We start from the raw sequence: 17,500 nt of genomic DNA, 5'->3' as shown, positions 1-17,500 counted from the left end.
TGTTACATGTTTGTAACAAGTTTGTTACATAATTATAAAACAATTATATTGGTAGATGTTATGTGGATTCATTTGAAAGATTACATATGGCAGGACATGACAAATAGAATTCAATTACTCAGTTCATCATGAAAAACAATTATGAAATATTTTCGTATTTGTGATATTTTTATAATCCTGTGCATTAATTTGGTCTTAATTTCGTTACTAATTGAAAACGCACGTTTTCTTCGACCCTTTGGCAAGGTCGGTATGCAAATTTTAGGAGGAAAGTTTTTGGAAAGTTGTCATTTTTCACTGGAGAGCTTTTCAGTACGAAAAGCTTTGGGTTATTTATGGCCTCGGTGAGGATGTTCACGATCTTATTGGTTCTAAGTCTTGTGTCCTTGCTTGAATATTGCAGAACCTTTAAAGCAGATAATTCTCTCTCTCTCTCTCTCTCTCTCTCTCTCTCTCTCTCTCTCTCTCTCTCTCTCTCTCTCTCTCTCTCTCTCTCTGAGGCAGTTATTAATTTTACATCGCTTCTCGGGTGATTTTCTGTAAGCAGACCAATATACTAACAGTTGATTTATATAAAAAGGATCAAAGAGAGGTACTACATTTCCAGGATTTTATTTTCAATAGGATTTATCAAAAAAATTGCAAATAAACAAATCTCTCTAAGGGCTTTCAATAGTTAATTGATAAACAATAGGAGCTGTTCCTTTTGCTATCATTAACCCTAATAGAGACCATTAGACCAAGCCAAAAATAAATCTTCTGTACTCATCACAACAAAGCAAGTACACAATAAGCGAGTATTAACCCCCCTCCCCCCAATGACAATTTAATTCCCTTCTATTTCACTTTGTCACAATTGGCTAGCCTACCCAAGTGCTTTACCAAGTTATCATAAAAGTACCTTATCTTTTCGTCACAAGCAACGAATAAGTAGTGTATTAATATAAGACCATGTGTATACAGTGTGTACTGGGCAGCATAATGAATGCTTAGTTTAAACAGAAAAAAACAACGAAAATGTAATGCTATCCTATTCTAAAACGTTACAAAGTTACTAGCTTTGTTTCTAGGATTATTTGCAGCTTGAACGTATGAACGTAAACTCTCCAAGTGCACAATGCCCTGTAAGTTTGTCATTGCAACTCCTTGTACTTCACAGTCACACGAGTTGTAGACCAGTCCAGAATTATTATTACCTCTGCCAGCGAAGTTGGAAGGAGTTTATGTTTTACCCCCTGTTTGTGCGTGAGTTTGTTTGTGAACAGCTTCCTGATAACATTTTAATTGTAGAGTAATGAAACCTGCAGGGATTAACTGTTATGTAAAAAGCTTGAAATTATTAAATTTTGGAAGGTCAAGGTCAAAGGTTAAGGTCACATTCAAGCAAAATGTCCAATTCACATAGTCAGCCAAAAGTTTGGACATCGTTGTCACAGAGACTTCAAACTAAGTTCATATTTGAGTGTATAAAAATGGATCCACACCAATTAATTCATGTTAAGGTCAAGTCCAAGGTCAAGGTCAAGCAAAAGGTCAAATTCCGGTCACCAACCATACGGCCACAATTTTAATCATAAAGTGATGAAACTACAGGGATTTTAAATTGTCATGTAAAGAGCTTGAAATGATTAATAGTTTCTAGTTTTGAGAAATAAGCTGCCGTGGCAGAGGTCTGCACTCTGAGTGCTTTTCTACTTATTATTATTACTAGTAAAAATATAACCCTAGTTGGAAAAGCAGCAGGATGCTACTAGCCCATGTTCTCCAACATGGAAAGTATTTTTTCTACCAGAGGCAATGCAATGTTGACACTTACTGGTCGGCAATGTCATAACTTATATCACAAACATTATCATTTGCAAAGCATATGGAAAACCAACAAAATGAAAGCTTTCATTGCTAAAGCTCGCAATGCAAGCACAACAGTACTGCAGTTTAGTAAGGAAGCCACAGAACAGATGATTCACATTGCAAATTTTCCTCCACGCACACAAAGTCACTCGATTACCCTCCCGCCAAGTCCCTTCCTCCTTGCATATTGATCAATCAGCTTACATATAGTGCTTCTCTACTTTGTCTGACTATGCAGAGATATTTTATTATTTTAGGCAGAAAGTTCAACTTTCGCTCCACACATCCATATAACTTTCACCACTCCTTCAAACTAAAGTCATACAAAAACTGATTTGTCTAAGGTTGTCTGTGCGATAGGTGTTATTATGGCAATGATATTCAGTACTCCGGATTTTTGTCAGAAATAATTCAGATACCACAAAGCCGCTTTTAACTGACTGTCAAAGAATCTTGTACATTGGGTATAAGACTTGAACAGATGAAATTTCCATAAGCTTTCCAAAACTCAACCAGGTGTACTACTGATTATAGTTCACAGTAATGAACCTTGTCCTGGCATCTTCAAAGAGGTATTATGAAGTGAAACTTGGCTGCCCATTCAAACACTGTCCTAATTGTAGCTTGGTCTTCAAAATGGGTATAGTGTATTAAACCTTTAAATATAAGATGATTATCTGTATGCTTAATTGACAAATTGTGGTAGACATTAGCCAAGAAAAAATGCACCAGGTATATTCATTGATTTATTTGCTTTATATAGTTATGAAATTTTATGCACGGGTTAATGTCTGAAGTAAGTTTTGTTACAAGAATATTTTTTTTCAATATCATTATGCATCATGAAGTATTTTGGATGTTTTTTGGAAGCAGTTTCCACCCTTCCCAAGACAATTTTCAGATGAGACAAAGCAGTTTTGTCGGAGTATTGTCAGCCCGACCTAATATTATTAATTGCATTTAAGAGTTAGCAAAAAAAAAAAAAAAAAAAAAAAAAAAAAGTTCATTCATGGAATAGAAGTGTGATTAATCAAGGAGCTACTTGTGACTCTTTTCAAGGCCATCAATTTCATATTCATAAAAACCCTAAAATTTTTAAAATAACAAAGTTATTACTTTTTAAGGCTCATTGAAAATAAAGAAGATTGTACTAAGGCAGTTCAGTCATATTTTTTCCCAAGGTATTTGAAAGACTAGCCATATTGTAAAATACTGTAATTTAGCAGCTTTCCTGTCTATTGCTGATTTGTGGTACTGGGTAGCTTTTGTTATCCAAGTTGAAATAAAGTACACTAATCCTCTTTTTCCAACAGAGGACAATATGCATTAAGTATCTGATGATGATAGAAATGTGTTAGATAGTTCCATCTTTTATTTGTTATACATGTCACATCATCAATATTTTACATACAAGGTTACAATATTGGTCCACCGAGTCATGTCGTGAGGTAAAATTTCAACATATTTGTAGCTAGCAGTCTTTTAAATTGTCATTCTGATTTGATGGTACAGTATATATTTTCTTAGAATGTGTATTATGTGATTAGGTTTAAAATGACATAGAGCACAAGCTTTCTTTCATTGTTAGTTATAAGTAATATGAAAGGCTATCAGATATAATACTCTCTTGTGATGGTCATATTGTATGATGTTTATTCAATACATATGTGATAAAAAAAATCATTGCATGATATATCTAAAAGAACATTACTTTCAGAACTCGTGTTGTGTGCCCCATCATTGACGTCATATCGGATGAGACTTTTGAATATGTGACTGCGTCTGACATGACCTGGGGTGGTTTTAATTGGAAATTAAACTTCAGATGGTAAGACTTTTTATTTTATTTTATTAAGAGAAGTTTTTAACCATGTTTTGATTAGGTTTACTACTATGTATCACAGAAAAGCAAAATTACGAAGTAGACGGCCAACGCTTCATTGTTCAGTCATGGTGATGGCTGATTATTCTTACATACATTTTTTTTAGCGAAATAGATTTTGAATATTGAATTCAAACAGAAGTCTTAACTATGGGAACTAAGATCATTCAACAAAATTAAAATGTGTCTTACCATGATATTTTTTTGTAGAATTATTAAGAAAGTGTTCCTCTTTTGGAATAAATTTCCTGAAAACCTGAAAGTTTTGGGTCATTTTATTCTTTATTCAAGGCTTATTGACACAGAGACCTCTGATTCTGTTGCTTTTGGTTAACATCTTCATTTTCTTAGATCATATTACGTGATTGGGCTCGTCCGAATTAAATGGATGTATACATAGAATCAGTTTAGTGAAAAATTATTGTCTTTTTGTGGTTTGAGATTTAAATTTCATTATAAATGCCAGGTTCATTTTATGATACAAAATTAGCATTATTGAATGTAATTTTTTTTTTAATTACTTGAATTGAAAGCTTGTTTGCTTGTTGCAATTTCAAATTGAAAGGAAATTTAGGAATCCTGGTTTTATTGTAGGGGGTTATATTCAGTCTTCTACAAATTTTTATAACTAGAAAGTAATTTCAAACACAATTGTGCAATGATGTTAACTGTCAGCCATGAATTATACTGGCCATTCCCTTGGGGCCATTAATGTGTCATCTGTCCTGATGCTGTTGAAGCATATAAATGAGCCTAAAATTAATTGCTGTTTCCATCTCAGGCTGTACACACTCAGCCATGCTTTGCTTTTGTTATCCCATAAATTCAAAATAGTGTTTCTTGTTCAAAGCATTCATTTCCCCAGTATATGTCAAAAGCTTGTATCATTGTGCTTCAACAGTAGCATCTTCCACAGTAAATTACTTTATAGTATCATGGCTTAATTACTGTAATTACCATGTACTTGATTTCTTTTGGTATTTAAGAGGTTGATACTCCTCCTCCAACTCTAATTTAGACATGTTCAACCTGAGGTTATGATATCTGTTTCCTGACATTTTGTATTTTAGTTAATTCTATTATGCAACTTTGTCAAGGCTTAAATTGATCCAATGGGGACTAGACTAGGTTCTCATAAAAATACTAGCTGGCAACATGTAGGGTAAAGTGATTAAAAAAGTTTTTAAGTTTTGTTATGGGCCAGATTGTGAGAAAAATTAAGAACTGAATGAATTATGGAATGAATTACTGGTAACTAGGTGTGTAGGACTGGTTAGAAGGAATTATGTAGTTGTGATGGGTGACTTGAATGCCGGAGTGGTTGCTGGAGAGGTAGAAGGTGTCATTGGAAAGTATTGCATACCAGATGAAAATTAGAGTGGTGAAAGACTGGTAGATATGTGTGTTGAACAATAGCCAGTGATAATTTGTAGTTTTTTGAAAAATCTGGATAAAAACAAGTATACATGGGTAAGACTAGCAAATGTTTGAGTGGTAGAAAGGGCATTAATGGATTATTTGCTAATAACAAGAAGGATGTTTGGAAGATTGAAATATGTGCACGTGTTTATGAATGTGATCATTTTTTGGTTGAAGGGAAATTAGTTGTAGCAAAAGAGTGGGGAATGTAAAAGGGAGGTAGTGAAGGTTGAAGAGTCGGAAAAACCAAGGTAAAAATTGAATAACTAGAAAAGTTGGAAATGGCTTAAGACAATGTCAAGGTGAGTAAAACTGGTGATCCAGAGGAGTGGAAGTTAGTTAAAAAAAAAATTTGTAGGGATTGCAAATGTGTGTGGCAAGAGGATTGTTGGAGGCAACATGAGGAAGGGTAGTGAATGGTGGAATGAAGGAGGGTATTTGAAGAATGGCTTCAGAGTAATAGTGTAGAGAAGTATGAAAGTTATAAAGATAAAAATGTGGAAGTAAAACCTAAATTAGCTGAGGCAGAGAGGGCGGCTAACTGGAGATGGGGTCAGGGATTGGGTCATTTGTATAAAAATATGAATGAAGAAGTGAAGAGAGTAAGGAGGGTGGATTGAGGATTGAAGAGTCAGTGAAAGATAAAAATGGAAGGTTGAATGTTGATGATAATAGGGAGGTAGATATAATTGCTGTTGCAAGTGGTGAGATGCCAGTGATGGGGATGAGAATGAGAAATTACAAGAGAGCAAGTGAAAAGGGCACTAAATGAAACAAGAGTAGGAAAAGCTGGTATGAGGGCTGAGATGTTAAAGGAAGGGGGTGTGACTGTATTTGAATGATTGATGAGATTGTTTAATATATGTTTATGTTGTCAATGATATTTGTGGACTGGGTGTGTGCATGTATTGTTCTGCTCTACAAAGGTATGAGAGATGTCCATAAGTGTTGTAATTCGAGGGGTATTAGTTTGTTGAGTTTGGTTAAAGTGTTTGGTAGAGTGTTAGTTAACAGGATTAAGGATAAAACAGAGGATGTAATCTTAGAAGTACAGGGCGATTTTAGAAGAGGTAAGGGATGTATGGCTCCGATTTGTACAGTAATGTAGATATGCGTGAAACATTTAGCAAAAGGCAAGGAGTTGTATGTTGCATTTATGGATCTGGAGAAAACTTGTGATGGAGTTGATAGGGAGGCGATGTGGAATGTGATGAGATTATATGGACCTGGTGGAAGGTTGTTGCAAGAAGTGAAGAGTTTCTACATAGGGAGTGAAGCATGTTAGGATAGGAAATGAATTGAGTGAGTGATTTCCAGTGAGAGTGGGGCTGAGACAGAGATGTGTGATGTCACCATGGTTATTCAGTTTGTTTGTTGGTGGAGTTGTGAGAGAGGTGAATACTTGAGAGTAATCATGAGTGGGAGGTGAATCGGTGGTTGTTTGTGGATGATACTGTATTGGTTGTAGACTCGGAGGCGAAGCCGGGTCGACTGGTGACTGAGTATGGAAGGGTGTGTAAAAGATGAAAGTTGAAAGAAGAAAGTTGAGAGATAATGTGGGTATGAGTAAGGTTGTGAGATGCACAAGAAGGGAGGGTGGGGCTAGGTTGAATTTCATGTTAGAAGTAGATCAGTTTAAGTTGGGTGCTGCTTTTGCTGCAAATGGGGGAGTGGAAACAGATGCAAGTCAGAGTGGGAATGAAGGATGTAAAGTGTTGGGGCAGTGAAGGGAGTGGTAAAGAATAGAGGGTTAGGAATGAATGTAAAGAGAGTTCTGTATGAGAAAGTGATTGTACTAACTGTAATGTATGGATTGGAATTGTGTGGAATGAAAGTGAGAGAGAGACAGAAATTGAATGTGCTCAAGATGAAGTGTCTGGGAGCATGGCTGATGTATCTCGATTAGATAGGGTTAGGAACGAAGTAGTGAGGGTGAGAATTGGTGCAAGAATCTATTTAGTAGCTACTGTGGATATGAATGTGTTGAGGTGATTTAGCCATGTAGAGAGAATGGAAAATGACTGTCTAAATAGGTGATAAATGCAAGAGTTGATATGAGTACAAGAGGAGGGCCAAGGTTTGGGTGGATGGATGGAATGAAGAAAACTCAAGGTGATAGAAAGATAAATGTGAGAGGCAAAAGAGCATGCTAGAAATAGGAATGAAGGGCGAGTAATTGTGACGCAGTTCTGGTAGGCCCTGCTGTTAGCTCTGGTCACCTTGATGGCCACAGAGGTAGTAACAGTAGGGGGATTCAGTATATAAAGCTTCATTTTAAGTAGATAACGGGGGTAGGTGGGCTGTGGCACACTTGCAGTACCAACCAAACTCTGCTGAATCCCTCGTCAGGATGGGAAGAGCAAAGAGAAGAAAGTCCCCATGTGTTCTTTCTTTTTTATGTCAGCTACTCCCCAAAATTGGGGGAAGTGCTTTTGTAGGTGGATCCTCCTCTTTTTTTTTTTCTCTCTCTCTAGGTACGAGTATTTCAAACAATAGGCTAGGATTTGCGTAAACAGCTTTTGTCTCCTTTTACTAGTTTCTCATTCCTTCATCATAGATAGTTTGAGGATCATAATCATCCACTGAATTGAAACACTCATTGTAGATATTTATTCCGGGCAGGATAATTTTTATTAGCTCATACTTTTCCTAAAAAAGTTAGGTAAGGGCAGGAAGTTTTTCTTCCTATCTCCTGTAAGGTCATTCTGTCCTTATCACTAGCATTAGAGTGGACATTTACAATGAGTCATGCTCATTGTAGGATATGCATCTCTTTGACCAGTTAATCTTGATAATGTACATCATTTACATGGTGAAGATTTCATGAGTTTATAGCTTTGATCTATATGGAGAATTCAAATCGTACTAGTAGGGGTATTGCAGTCGTCAATGACATTGTGTTTGGGATGGATAATTAGTTATTTGAGAATTGGAAACCTTTTCATACATTATTATTATTATTATTATTACTAGCTAAGCTGAAACCCTAGTTTGAAAAGCAAGGTGCTTTAAGCTCAAGAGCTCCAACAGGGAAAAATAGCCCAGTAAATAAACTATATGAGAAATAATGAACAAGTAACATGAAATATTTTAAGGAGAACAAAATAATGTTCCAACAACAGATGAATTGAAAAAAGTTATAGAAGCATACACAAGATAGAATATTCATTAGAAGAAAAGCAGCTTTATTCCTATCTCTGCATAAGGAAGACCTCATTCCCTTCCCTTCCCTATATTAGCGATCTGACCTCTAGATTATTCTTGAAGTACTGTACGTATGCATATGGTGATGGTTTCTTTTTCCTTATGCGTTTGATTGGTCTAAAGGCAAAAAGAACCATTTCATAAAGTAATATTGATTTTGCTTATTCTTACAAATTTGTTTTACAAGCTTTATTAAGATCTGGTTTGCTCTTTAGGTATCGAGTTCCGCAAAGAGAAATGGAAAGGCGTGGTGGTGACAGAACACAGCCACTTCGAACTCCAACTATGGCTGGAGGGTTATTTGCCATTGATAAAGATTATTTTGAGAAAATTGGACGATATGATGAAGGCATGGACATCTGGGGAGGAGAAAATTTGGAAATGTCATTCAGGGTAAGATATTAGCATATTCATGTTTTACCATCTCAACACAATGCATTATAGAAATTATTTTTCTGCTGATTTTTCTTGACATTTGAGAGTGAATTTTTTTCCATATATTTTGCCATAAGTACACATTGTATATAGAAAGTAAGGTTGGTAAGTGATTTACTTATACTACCCTGTACAGTATTTATTGTAACATGTTTTGTTTTGTTCAAAGGTATGTAACCAACCTGCAGGCATTTTGAGAGTGATGCTGTTACACAGTCTGATGATTTTTGTTTCAGTTAATTCTCGTCCACTTGATTGTGAGCAGCATGACTATTTTTCTTTTATTGCAGAAACCAACGAAGGTGAACTATGTACTATGTCTGATATTAGCGAATCCTTGTGATAACATGAAGTGCAATATAGCTTTTAATCACATATTCTAGTTCAGTCATCTATTATTTTATGCTTGTTTGCCTGTGTTTCCACCTTGCTTTCCTTCTCTAGTGATGTCTCGTAGAAAATTATGTAAATCGGTCAATTAGGGGAGTGGAATTGGACGGTAAGGTGGATATGAAAGGATAATGGAAATGAGAAGCATTTTTTAAAAATTTCCTACTGATTTTAGATCGGCATCTGGTTTTTAGCAAGGCGATTCAAAATTTAGATTTTTTTTGTATTACGTACATTGTACATCAATGTTAATGGATTGTTGCTTTGCATTCAAAGTGACATTGAGGCTTTGAATCTTGATTTTTACAGTACAGTGCACTCGAGTTATATTCTAAAAATTAGAATGACCAAAGGATGAAGTTGATTATAAGACATTTTACTAGTCATTAATTAATTTCCTCACCAAACTAGAGTATATTGAGTAAAGTATTTTCACAAAGCTCAGAGTTGAGAGTATAACATTGGATTATTTAATACCTCTAAATTTAATATCTCTTGTTTTATTGTACTAAATATGAATAAATTATAATAGGATTTGGTGCACATACTGGTACCTTCTCTTTGTGATTGCTCCTTTAATCTGAGTACCTGGGTAAACTACCAGTTACACCACAACTTACTTCTGTTTCTCTATCTTTTTGGATGCTATTATGAATATCTCCTGGGACAATTTTTCACATTTGGTACAGAATTGCATTCATTCCTATACTTTTCTTTTAGCATCCATATTGGAATATACCTATGACTCCCTCTCTGGTTAGTATAAGTTTGATTTTCATCCATACATTCTCCATTCCACCCTTCATTCTCGGAACTCTTACTGATTTCATGTCATTCTGTATGTTTAGCAAATATATCTCTGGCCTCCTTTTCTACTGTTTTTTTTTTTGGTTAATCCTTCATGGAAATGAAAATTTATTTCAAAATCTACTGGTAATATTTTATACTATTTTAATTTTATATCTCATAGTATGATGCTGCATTTTTCTGAAATCCCTTGTTTTAGTAACTCGATAAAAAAACTTGGTACTCCTAAAAGCTGTCAAGAATCAGAAAAATGGCATATCTCATTTTTTTCAAGATACTTATGTAGTTTCCTCTTTTATTGTCTTCTCCAGTCTTACAGACAAAATAACAATCAATGTAAAAAATGGATACACTTTCAACACTTCCTCAAGCACCTTTTCCAAATTTTTTATAACTTGGTTGAGTAGTGTTTTTCTTCTATAAATTATTTTTCACAGTCCATTATATATTCTATCAAAATTTTCTCACGTGAGGTCCCATCTACTGGTAGGCTATATTGCTGTTATGATTCCAAACAAGTATTACGGTTGCCTCAATTTTAGTGGTGAATTATTAAAAGACTAAATTAAAATTACAGAGTTTATCCATGATATGTATATGTCACTACATAAGTTACAAGTTTACTGCATGATTAAGTTCTTCATGCACAGAATTGGTAGCACATGTTAGGGATAGAATGAAGTTCAAGTTGAGATTCTCTGTTATAATAGATTTTGGTTTGGTAATCTTTTAATTCTCCTTGTGAACTGAAAATAAGTGCTTTGCAGTCGATATTTTAATGTGGTTTGGTCATTGTCTACTTTCAATTGCTTTTACTCTCAAAATAAATGTAGATTTCAGTTAGAGTCATGATACTTAGTATGTCAGGGTTATATTTTATTAAAATTGCATTGCTTATGATAATACAGTTTATGGATTATGTAGAAATTTTATTTTGGTTATACAGTATAGGTGAAGAGATTAGACTATGAATAGTTTCACAAACTTGTTTCTCCTTTTCTGTTTTGTCCCAATTATTCAGAATACAGTGATACCTCTGGATACGAAAGTTTCTGCTTACGAAAAATTCACGATACAAAAAGCGATACAAAGATTTTTATGCCCCAGTATACGAAAAAGTTTTCAGGATACGAAAAGCTTACGAGATCCCAACTCATCGCCGAGAGTACAGTACCTTTTTTTTCAGGGTATCAACCCTTAATTTAGGTGTACAGGTAACAATACACCTTCACTGATCCAAGTGCTTTACATACAGTACCGTAACTTTTATACAGTAGTAAAGAAAATGGACCGTTTTCTTAGGGGTTGGAGGGGATAACTAGGCTATAACTACATTATTGAATAATCTCATGGTGGTTTCTGGAATGGATTAGGCTGTTTTTAACGGTTGGGTTAATTATAGAATGATAGAAATGGCTGCATTGCATGTTTATTACTACAGTTTAGCGTGTTAATGAAAGAAAAGGTGACTTTTTGTAAGGCTTGGAACGGATTAGGCTATTTACATGTAAAACTCGACTCAGGATACGAAAAAATCAGGATACGAAACCGTATCCTCAACGGATTACTTTCGTATCCTGAGGCATCACTGTATTAGGATAATTAGGTTTTACCTTGGGATTATAATTATATATTTCTCAACATATGCTTCTATTATTAGAATTTTTTTCTTAAATTTTTTTCTTCCAGTAATAATTTTCCTAAAACCAATGTTAATTATTATAGATGACTGGAGTTGGAAATTTGATCATGTTAACTATGCTGTGCTTCTTCAACGCAAATATCTTAGGTGAAAAGGATGCTTTGGTAGTGTACATGGCTTACTTAAAATTGAAATAGGAATAACTGATGAGGAAGAATAATGTAAATTAAGCTATACTCCTGGTATTTTTAGGATTTTTTTTTTTTTTGCTTCCTAATATACCAACAAATAAGCCACAGTGCCACATAAATTATAAAGTAAACATAACAATTGAAAAGTTTCATTGTATTGTATAACAATTTATTAATGTGTATATTTCAGGCTTTTCCTTATTTAATTTTAAAGTATTCTATTCTGTAATTATGGGTCTCTTGTCTTCTGTATGGGTAGTAATCATAAACTAACAGATGATTTAGACCTATCTCGATGGGCTACTTGCAATACTTGTATGTTGACTTGAGTGCTATTCAGATTTGGCAGTGTGGGGGCACCCTTGAGATCATCCCCTGCTCTCACGTGGGCCATGTGTTCCGCGACAAGTCTCCTTATTCCTTCCCCGGAGGGGTTGTCAACGTGGTTATGAAGAACTCGGCCCGAGTGGCTGAGGTTTGGATGGACGAATGGAGAGACTTTTTCTTTGAAATGAATCCAGGTACCCTCCCCATATCTCCCTTCCCCAATGACTTGTTCCTCCTCCCTTCTCATCCCATGGTATGCCCATTACCCTCTCTCCATCCTAACTGCTTTTGCAATGATTATGTACTTCTGTGCATCTTAAATTGGTGCCAACACTTACTAGGTGCCAACTGTTGATAGTTTCCATGAAGGCTACACTGCAAAGAAGAGAGAAGAAATACTACTAACAAACTCTTTCAGGATTGATTCACAAAGCAATATCTTTCATCCATTCCTCATAGCAGTAAAACCTTTACCTAGCAGATAATTAAGACTGTCAGACCTCCAATCAGCTTGTGACAGTTAAACTATGTAATTTTGCTTTCACAATGGATTTTAACAATGTATTGCCCCTTGTTTTCATAACTCTGTTTAAAGGTTTTAATAATGCTTTGAATGCGTTTTTTTAACGTGTAACTTTAGTTGAAACTTGCGTTATCTTGACTTTTAAACAAAATGGTAAAAAAAAAAGAAATTAAAAAAACAAAGCAAACAAATTACCTTACACATTTATGAAAGCAAATGTAAATACACTAATGTATAATGCAATAACAGGTAATTAATAAAAAGTGCTGTATTTTGAATTATTTTGGAGTATAGTATTTCAGGTAGTAAGTAAACATTGCAACTGGTTTCCAGTGGATCTTATTGTAATTGTACAGTATGCAGTTTAAATCATTACTATACTTTGCTCCAAAATAATGCACCATCTTACTAACTTCATTAACAATAATGTACATAGCATATAACTAAAGCTTTCTCTACTAACTTGAACTTGTTGCAGATAATGCTGTGGGCATTGGTAGAAGTAATTTAACTGGCTATTACTGAGAATATTAAATGATTTGGCATAATATTATTGGAAACCTGACATATGATGATTCTTAGGCTGTAAATATATTGTACCACATTTTATTAAAATTGTATTGGACCATAAGAAACCCTTTAGCAATAGCCAGACTTGTTGTACTAAGCATCTATATATGATATATCTACAGTATACATGCTGGTGCTCAAGAACTATGAACTTGCCTGAAAGGTGGTGGACTTGTATGTATGCTTTAGCCACTGCCTGGGTTTCTCAAGGTATATGTTCCGTAAATTATACTGCCATTGGTGGACTAGAATCTTTCACAATGTAGTATTAGCCACCACCGGCACTGCTTTTGCTCATGTGTGGCTGAATCACCCTCTGCAGGTGTGGATGTGTGGGGGTACGTTAGAGATCGCCACTTGCTCCCACGTGGGTCATGTGTTCCGCAAGTCCACCCCCTACACGTTTCCAGGGGGTACATCCAAAATTGTTAACAAAAACAACGCGCGTCTCGCCGAGGTGTGGTTGGACGACTGGAAAGAATTCTATTACAGCATTAACCCAGGTCAGGCTGCACGCTTGCCTTTCACCCTGACCTCATTGCACTTACATATCATACATGCACATTTCAAACAATACCTGTTACTGTTTCCATTAATATTTACATACAGTATTTACTCTGCTACATTTTCATAACTTACTTTTCTTGTAAACACTTGCTTTATACCATACAACACTTGCCTTTCTTCCTCACGGGGTAAGCAGGGTTAGTCTTTACACTCTTCAAAGATAATACAAGTTTGTTATCCATTTTATTATTGGACATCTGACAGCTAACAATGGATACACCTCATACTGAATTTGCAAAAGAAATTATAATTATTCTGTACATGTTTAGGTTTTAGTTTACTAAAGAGTGATTGAATACTTTGAATTGGCTTTCTATATCTTGATTGCTGGTAGTTTTTTATTTCATTAATTTGGAAAGATTATGTTTTACAGTGTTTTTAAATAGCATAGGTATTATAGGGACAAATCATTTTTCTGAAGCATATTGTATTGCTTTGTATGTGTGTGTAGGAAATACGTTTTGTGCTAGTTATGCATGTCAAGCTTGCTTAATAATGGGAGTGATTTAAATAAAAGAAAATATTAAAATTGCAATTTGCCTGAATTTACCATTGTTTCGGAAAAATAGGACCAGTTAAAAACTCTCATACATCTAGAAGGTATACTAGTTGGAATTCCAATTTCTGTTAGTTTATTCTCATGAAAATATTTTGTGTTACTGCTTTCTTTACATAATCTTCTTTCTTGACAGTATTTCAATGATTTTTACCAGAAACTAATGATTTCAAAGATTAACTACATTGTTTTATAGACAGAAAAAATGAGCATGATAGTAGTGCATAGACAATGAATGCTATGGTGATGGAGACAAAATATGTGGTACATTAGAATTTGCCTTAAAGAGTAGCGAATGGTAGCAGCATTATGTACTTAGTTTTAGAGCCTTATAGATTATTTGTTGAAATGCTTCTTTCAAGAAAAGTAGTTTTGCACGTAGCACTTGTGTTGCCTTTAATTCTACTTAATGAATTTTAAGGCCACTGTAGGATTTAATGTTGGGTATCTGGTCAACATAGTGAGTATGCTTTGTAATAGACTGTATTCTTGAAAGTTTTTTTGCAAGCCTTAGTGTAGCTTAGTGGTGTTCACCTAAAGAATACATTGTGATTAACAGCGAGAGTCCTCTGTGAAGGTCACATTACCTGCAGCATATGGCTTTTCTCTTTGCAAAAAAAAAGGATAAAAAAGTAATTTAAGTAACATTGAGTAGGTGTCAGTTGTTTATCAATTTGTTTGCCTCTTAATCCTATTCCTGCCCTGTCCTATCCTTCCCATGTATTTGTTTGATTTTGTTCAATATTTTATTTTATTGTCACTAGTGCAGTTATTATTGACATCATATTTGTTTGCATGAAGAGCTTTTTGTTTTGCTAATATTTATACATTACCTTTGATAGAAGCTATTCATTAGGTGAAATAATATTTTTTAATCTGTGACATTTTGAAAATTTAACTTGAAGATTGAATCATTCCAGGGGCAAGGAGTGTTGATTATGGTGATGTAAGTCCCAGACGAAAGCTAAGAGAAGAACTGAAATGTAAGAGTTTCAGATGGTTCCTTGAAAATATTTATCCTGAGTCTCAAATGCCATTGGACTATTATTACTTGGGAGAGGTAAGTTGTCACACAGTACTTTAGGTCCCACAATTATTCTCCTTTAGAAATGAGGTTAGGTTTATGTTAAAGGATATGAAACCACATATTTTAATGTGTCAATAATGAAAATATCTTTTATCGAAATGTTCCATAATACAGTAAATATAAATTTATTTTATAAAAATAGTCAGTTCCAAAAGAACATATAAAAAAAAGTTTAAGACATTGAGAAAAAAAGTATTACATTCTTATGTATGAATGTTACTCTTAAAACAGATATTAAAGTATTTTATATCATTTTATAGTAATATTAATTATATTTATTTTTTCCTAAAATTTTCACATAACCATAATTTCTTTTACTTAGTTGCAGGTCATAAATGATAAAACTTATGATAAAAGTTAAGTTATCCATAGCTTCAACAAAAGAGTCATAAGTACTTTTTTTTTTTTTTGTGCCATTTCCCTTGTTTTCTTATTTTCTCAATATACCATGCTGTATTTTGACTTACTGTATATTAGTTTTAAGTTTTCAAGGTAATTTATATTATCCTTAAAACTTTCTCTGTAATATGAAGTAAAAATTACAGAGAAAGTTTTAAGGTGCTTCATTTGTAAATTAATCAGCCTGTCAAATTATCAAGTTGCTTCGTGAAACATTGTGGACCTTCTTAGGTAAACTACGTTATAATAATTATTATTTGAGTGAGACTGTTATTTAATATGGCTAGGATTAGAATTTGATCAAGGAAGTTTCAGACAAACTGAGCAGAATAAAAGCACATTTCTGTGCTTATATTCTGAGATGTGGAATACAGTTTTAAAGAGGAGTTAAGAAATATCTCTAATATTTTGCTAGGTAGTAGATACATATATACATATAAGGTTACTGCCCATGGGGCAGTAAATTGTTTAAATTTAGTATGTTTAAGCCAAGAGAAATAGGAAATACACAAACAGGCCTTTGGCGTCTCCCTAAATTGTAAGTTAACCCTTTGAGTGCCAACTCATCTTCAAATGATTTTGCCCTCAGTCCTAAGGTCCTGTGTTTTTGGACATTTAAATCTAATCATCCTAGCACAAAATCTATACAAGGAAGAACTTTAACATTTATTATTCTAAAGCTAAATAAATTTAATTTTCCTTTATATATGCGACTTAATTTGTAAGATTTTCATATATCTAGATAATAATAAAAAAACTAACTGGTAATTACTGTATGATATATACTTCCAATGGCACTGAAAGAAGAAAAATCAGATGTCAAATACATCTAATGGCACTCAAAGGGTTAAAATACTTCACTTTAAGTAGGAAGTTTAGTGAATTAAATTTTTTTGTATTAAAAAGGATGGATAATACTGTACTGTATTTAACAATCGTATTATTTGCCATTTTGACTTCTTGGCTCAGTGAATGGTGCTCTATTTAAGTCTTATGTATATAATTTATCACGTTTAATTTTTAGCTTTGGGTTTTATTTTAAATGTTTATCTACAATAGAATCAGTTGAATTAAGAATTCAGACAACTGGTAAGATGAAAGTACTTGATAATGTTGGTACTACCATAATATCTTTAATTGAAAATCAAATGATAACTGTATTATTATTCTACACACCATAAAATAAATTCAAATATAAGCTCATTTAACACTACAGTATATAATGAATGAAACAAAATAATACTGTGTGGATGTGTTGTGTTAAAGATAGAAATCATAGCATTACAGGAATATATAAAATGGTCTTCTTGAAATATGACTAATTGATTATATAATCTATAGATTCGAAATGCAGAGACACAAAGCTGCTTGGATACTTTAGGTCGTAAGAGTGGAGAAAATTTGGGTACCAGCTACTGCCATGGTCTTGGTGGAAATCAGGTTGGATTGTGAAGTCATTCAATTTTGCCTGCTGATTGAATTGTTATCGCTTATAGTAATTTATTGATATGCATGATTTCATCTTGAGTCATTACTTAATCTTTGGCATGATGCTCTATTATTTTCTTGTTAGATGCTCTAGAGAATGCAAGACCTATTATGTGTACAGTTTATTTATGTATGGCAAATGTAGATGGATGTTGCTGATTA

General features: G+C 34.0%; 1 protein-coding gene across 1 annotated transcript in view; it reads left to right on the top strand.

Annotated features, from left to right (window-relative positions):
* Pgant5 (polypeptide N-acetylgalactosaminyltransferase 5) overlaps positions 1-17,500 on the top strand; it is a 75,608-nt gene that overhangs the window by 11,361 nt on the left and 46,747 nt on the right. Inside the window, exons 4-8 of the mRNA XM_068357205.1 lie at positions 3,569-3,679; positions 8,572-8,749; positions 13,564-13,744; positions 15,285-15,424; positions 17,192-17,290. Coding sequence (XP_068213306.1) covers positions 3,569-3,679; positions 8,572-8,749; positions 13,564-13,744; positions 15,285-15,424; positions 17,192-17,290 — 709 coding nt within the window. The remainder of the gene's footprint in view (positions 1-3,568; positions 3,680-8,571; positions 8,750-13,563; positions 13,745-15,284; positions 15,425-17,191; positions 17,291-17,500) is intronic.

Source organism: Palaemon carinicauda, chromosome 33 (genome assembly GCF_036898095.1).
Source record: "Palaemon carinicauda isolate YSFRI2023 chromosome 33, ASM3689809v2, whole genome shotgun sequence".
Classification (NCBI taxonomy): Eukaryota; Metazoa; Arthropoda; class Malacostraca; order Decapoda; family Palaemonidae; genus Palaemon; species Palaemon carinicauda.
Note: the sequence above shows the minus strand (reverse complement) of the source record. Positions and strands in the feature narration are given on the sequence as shown.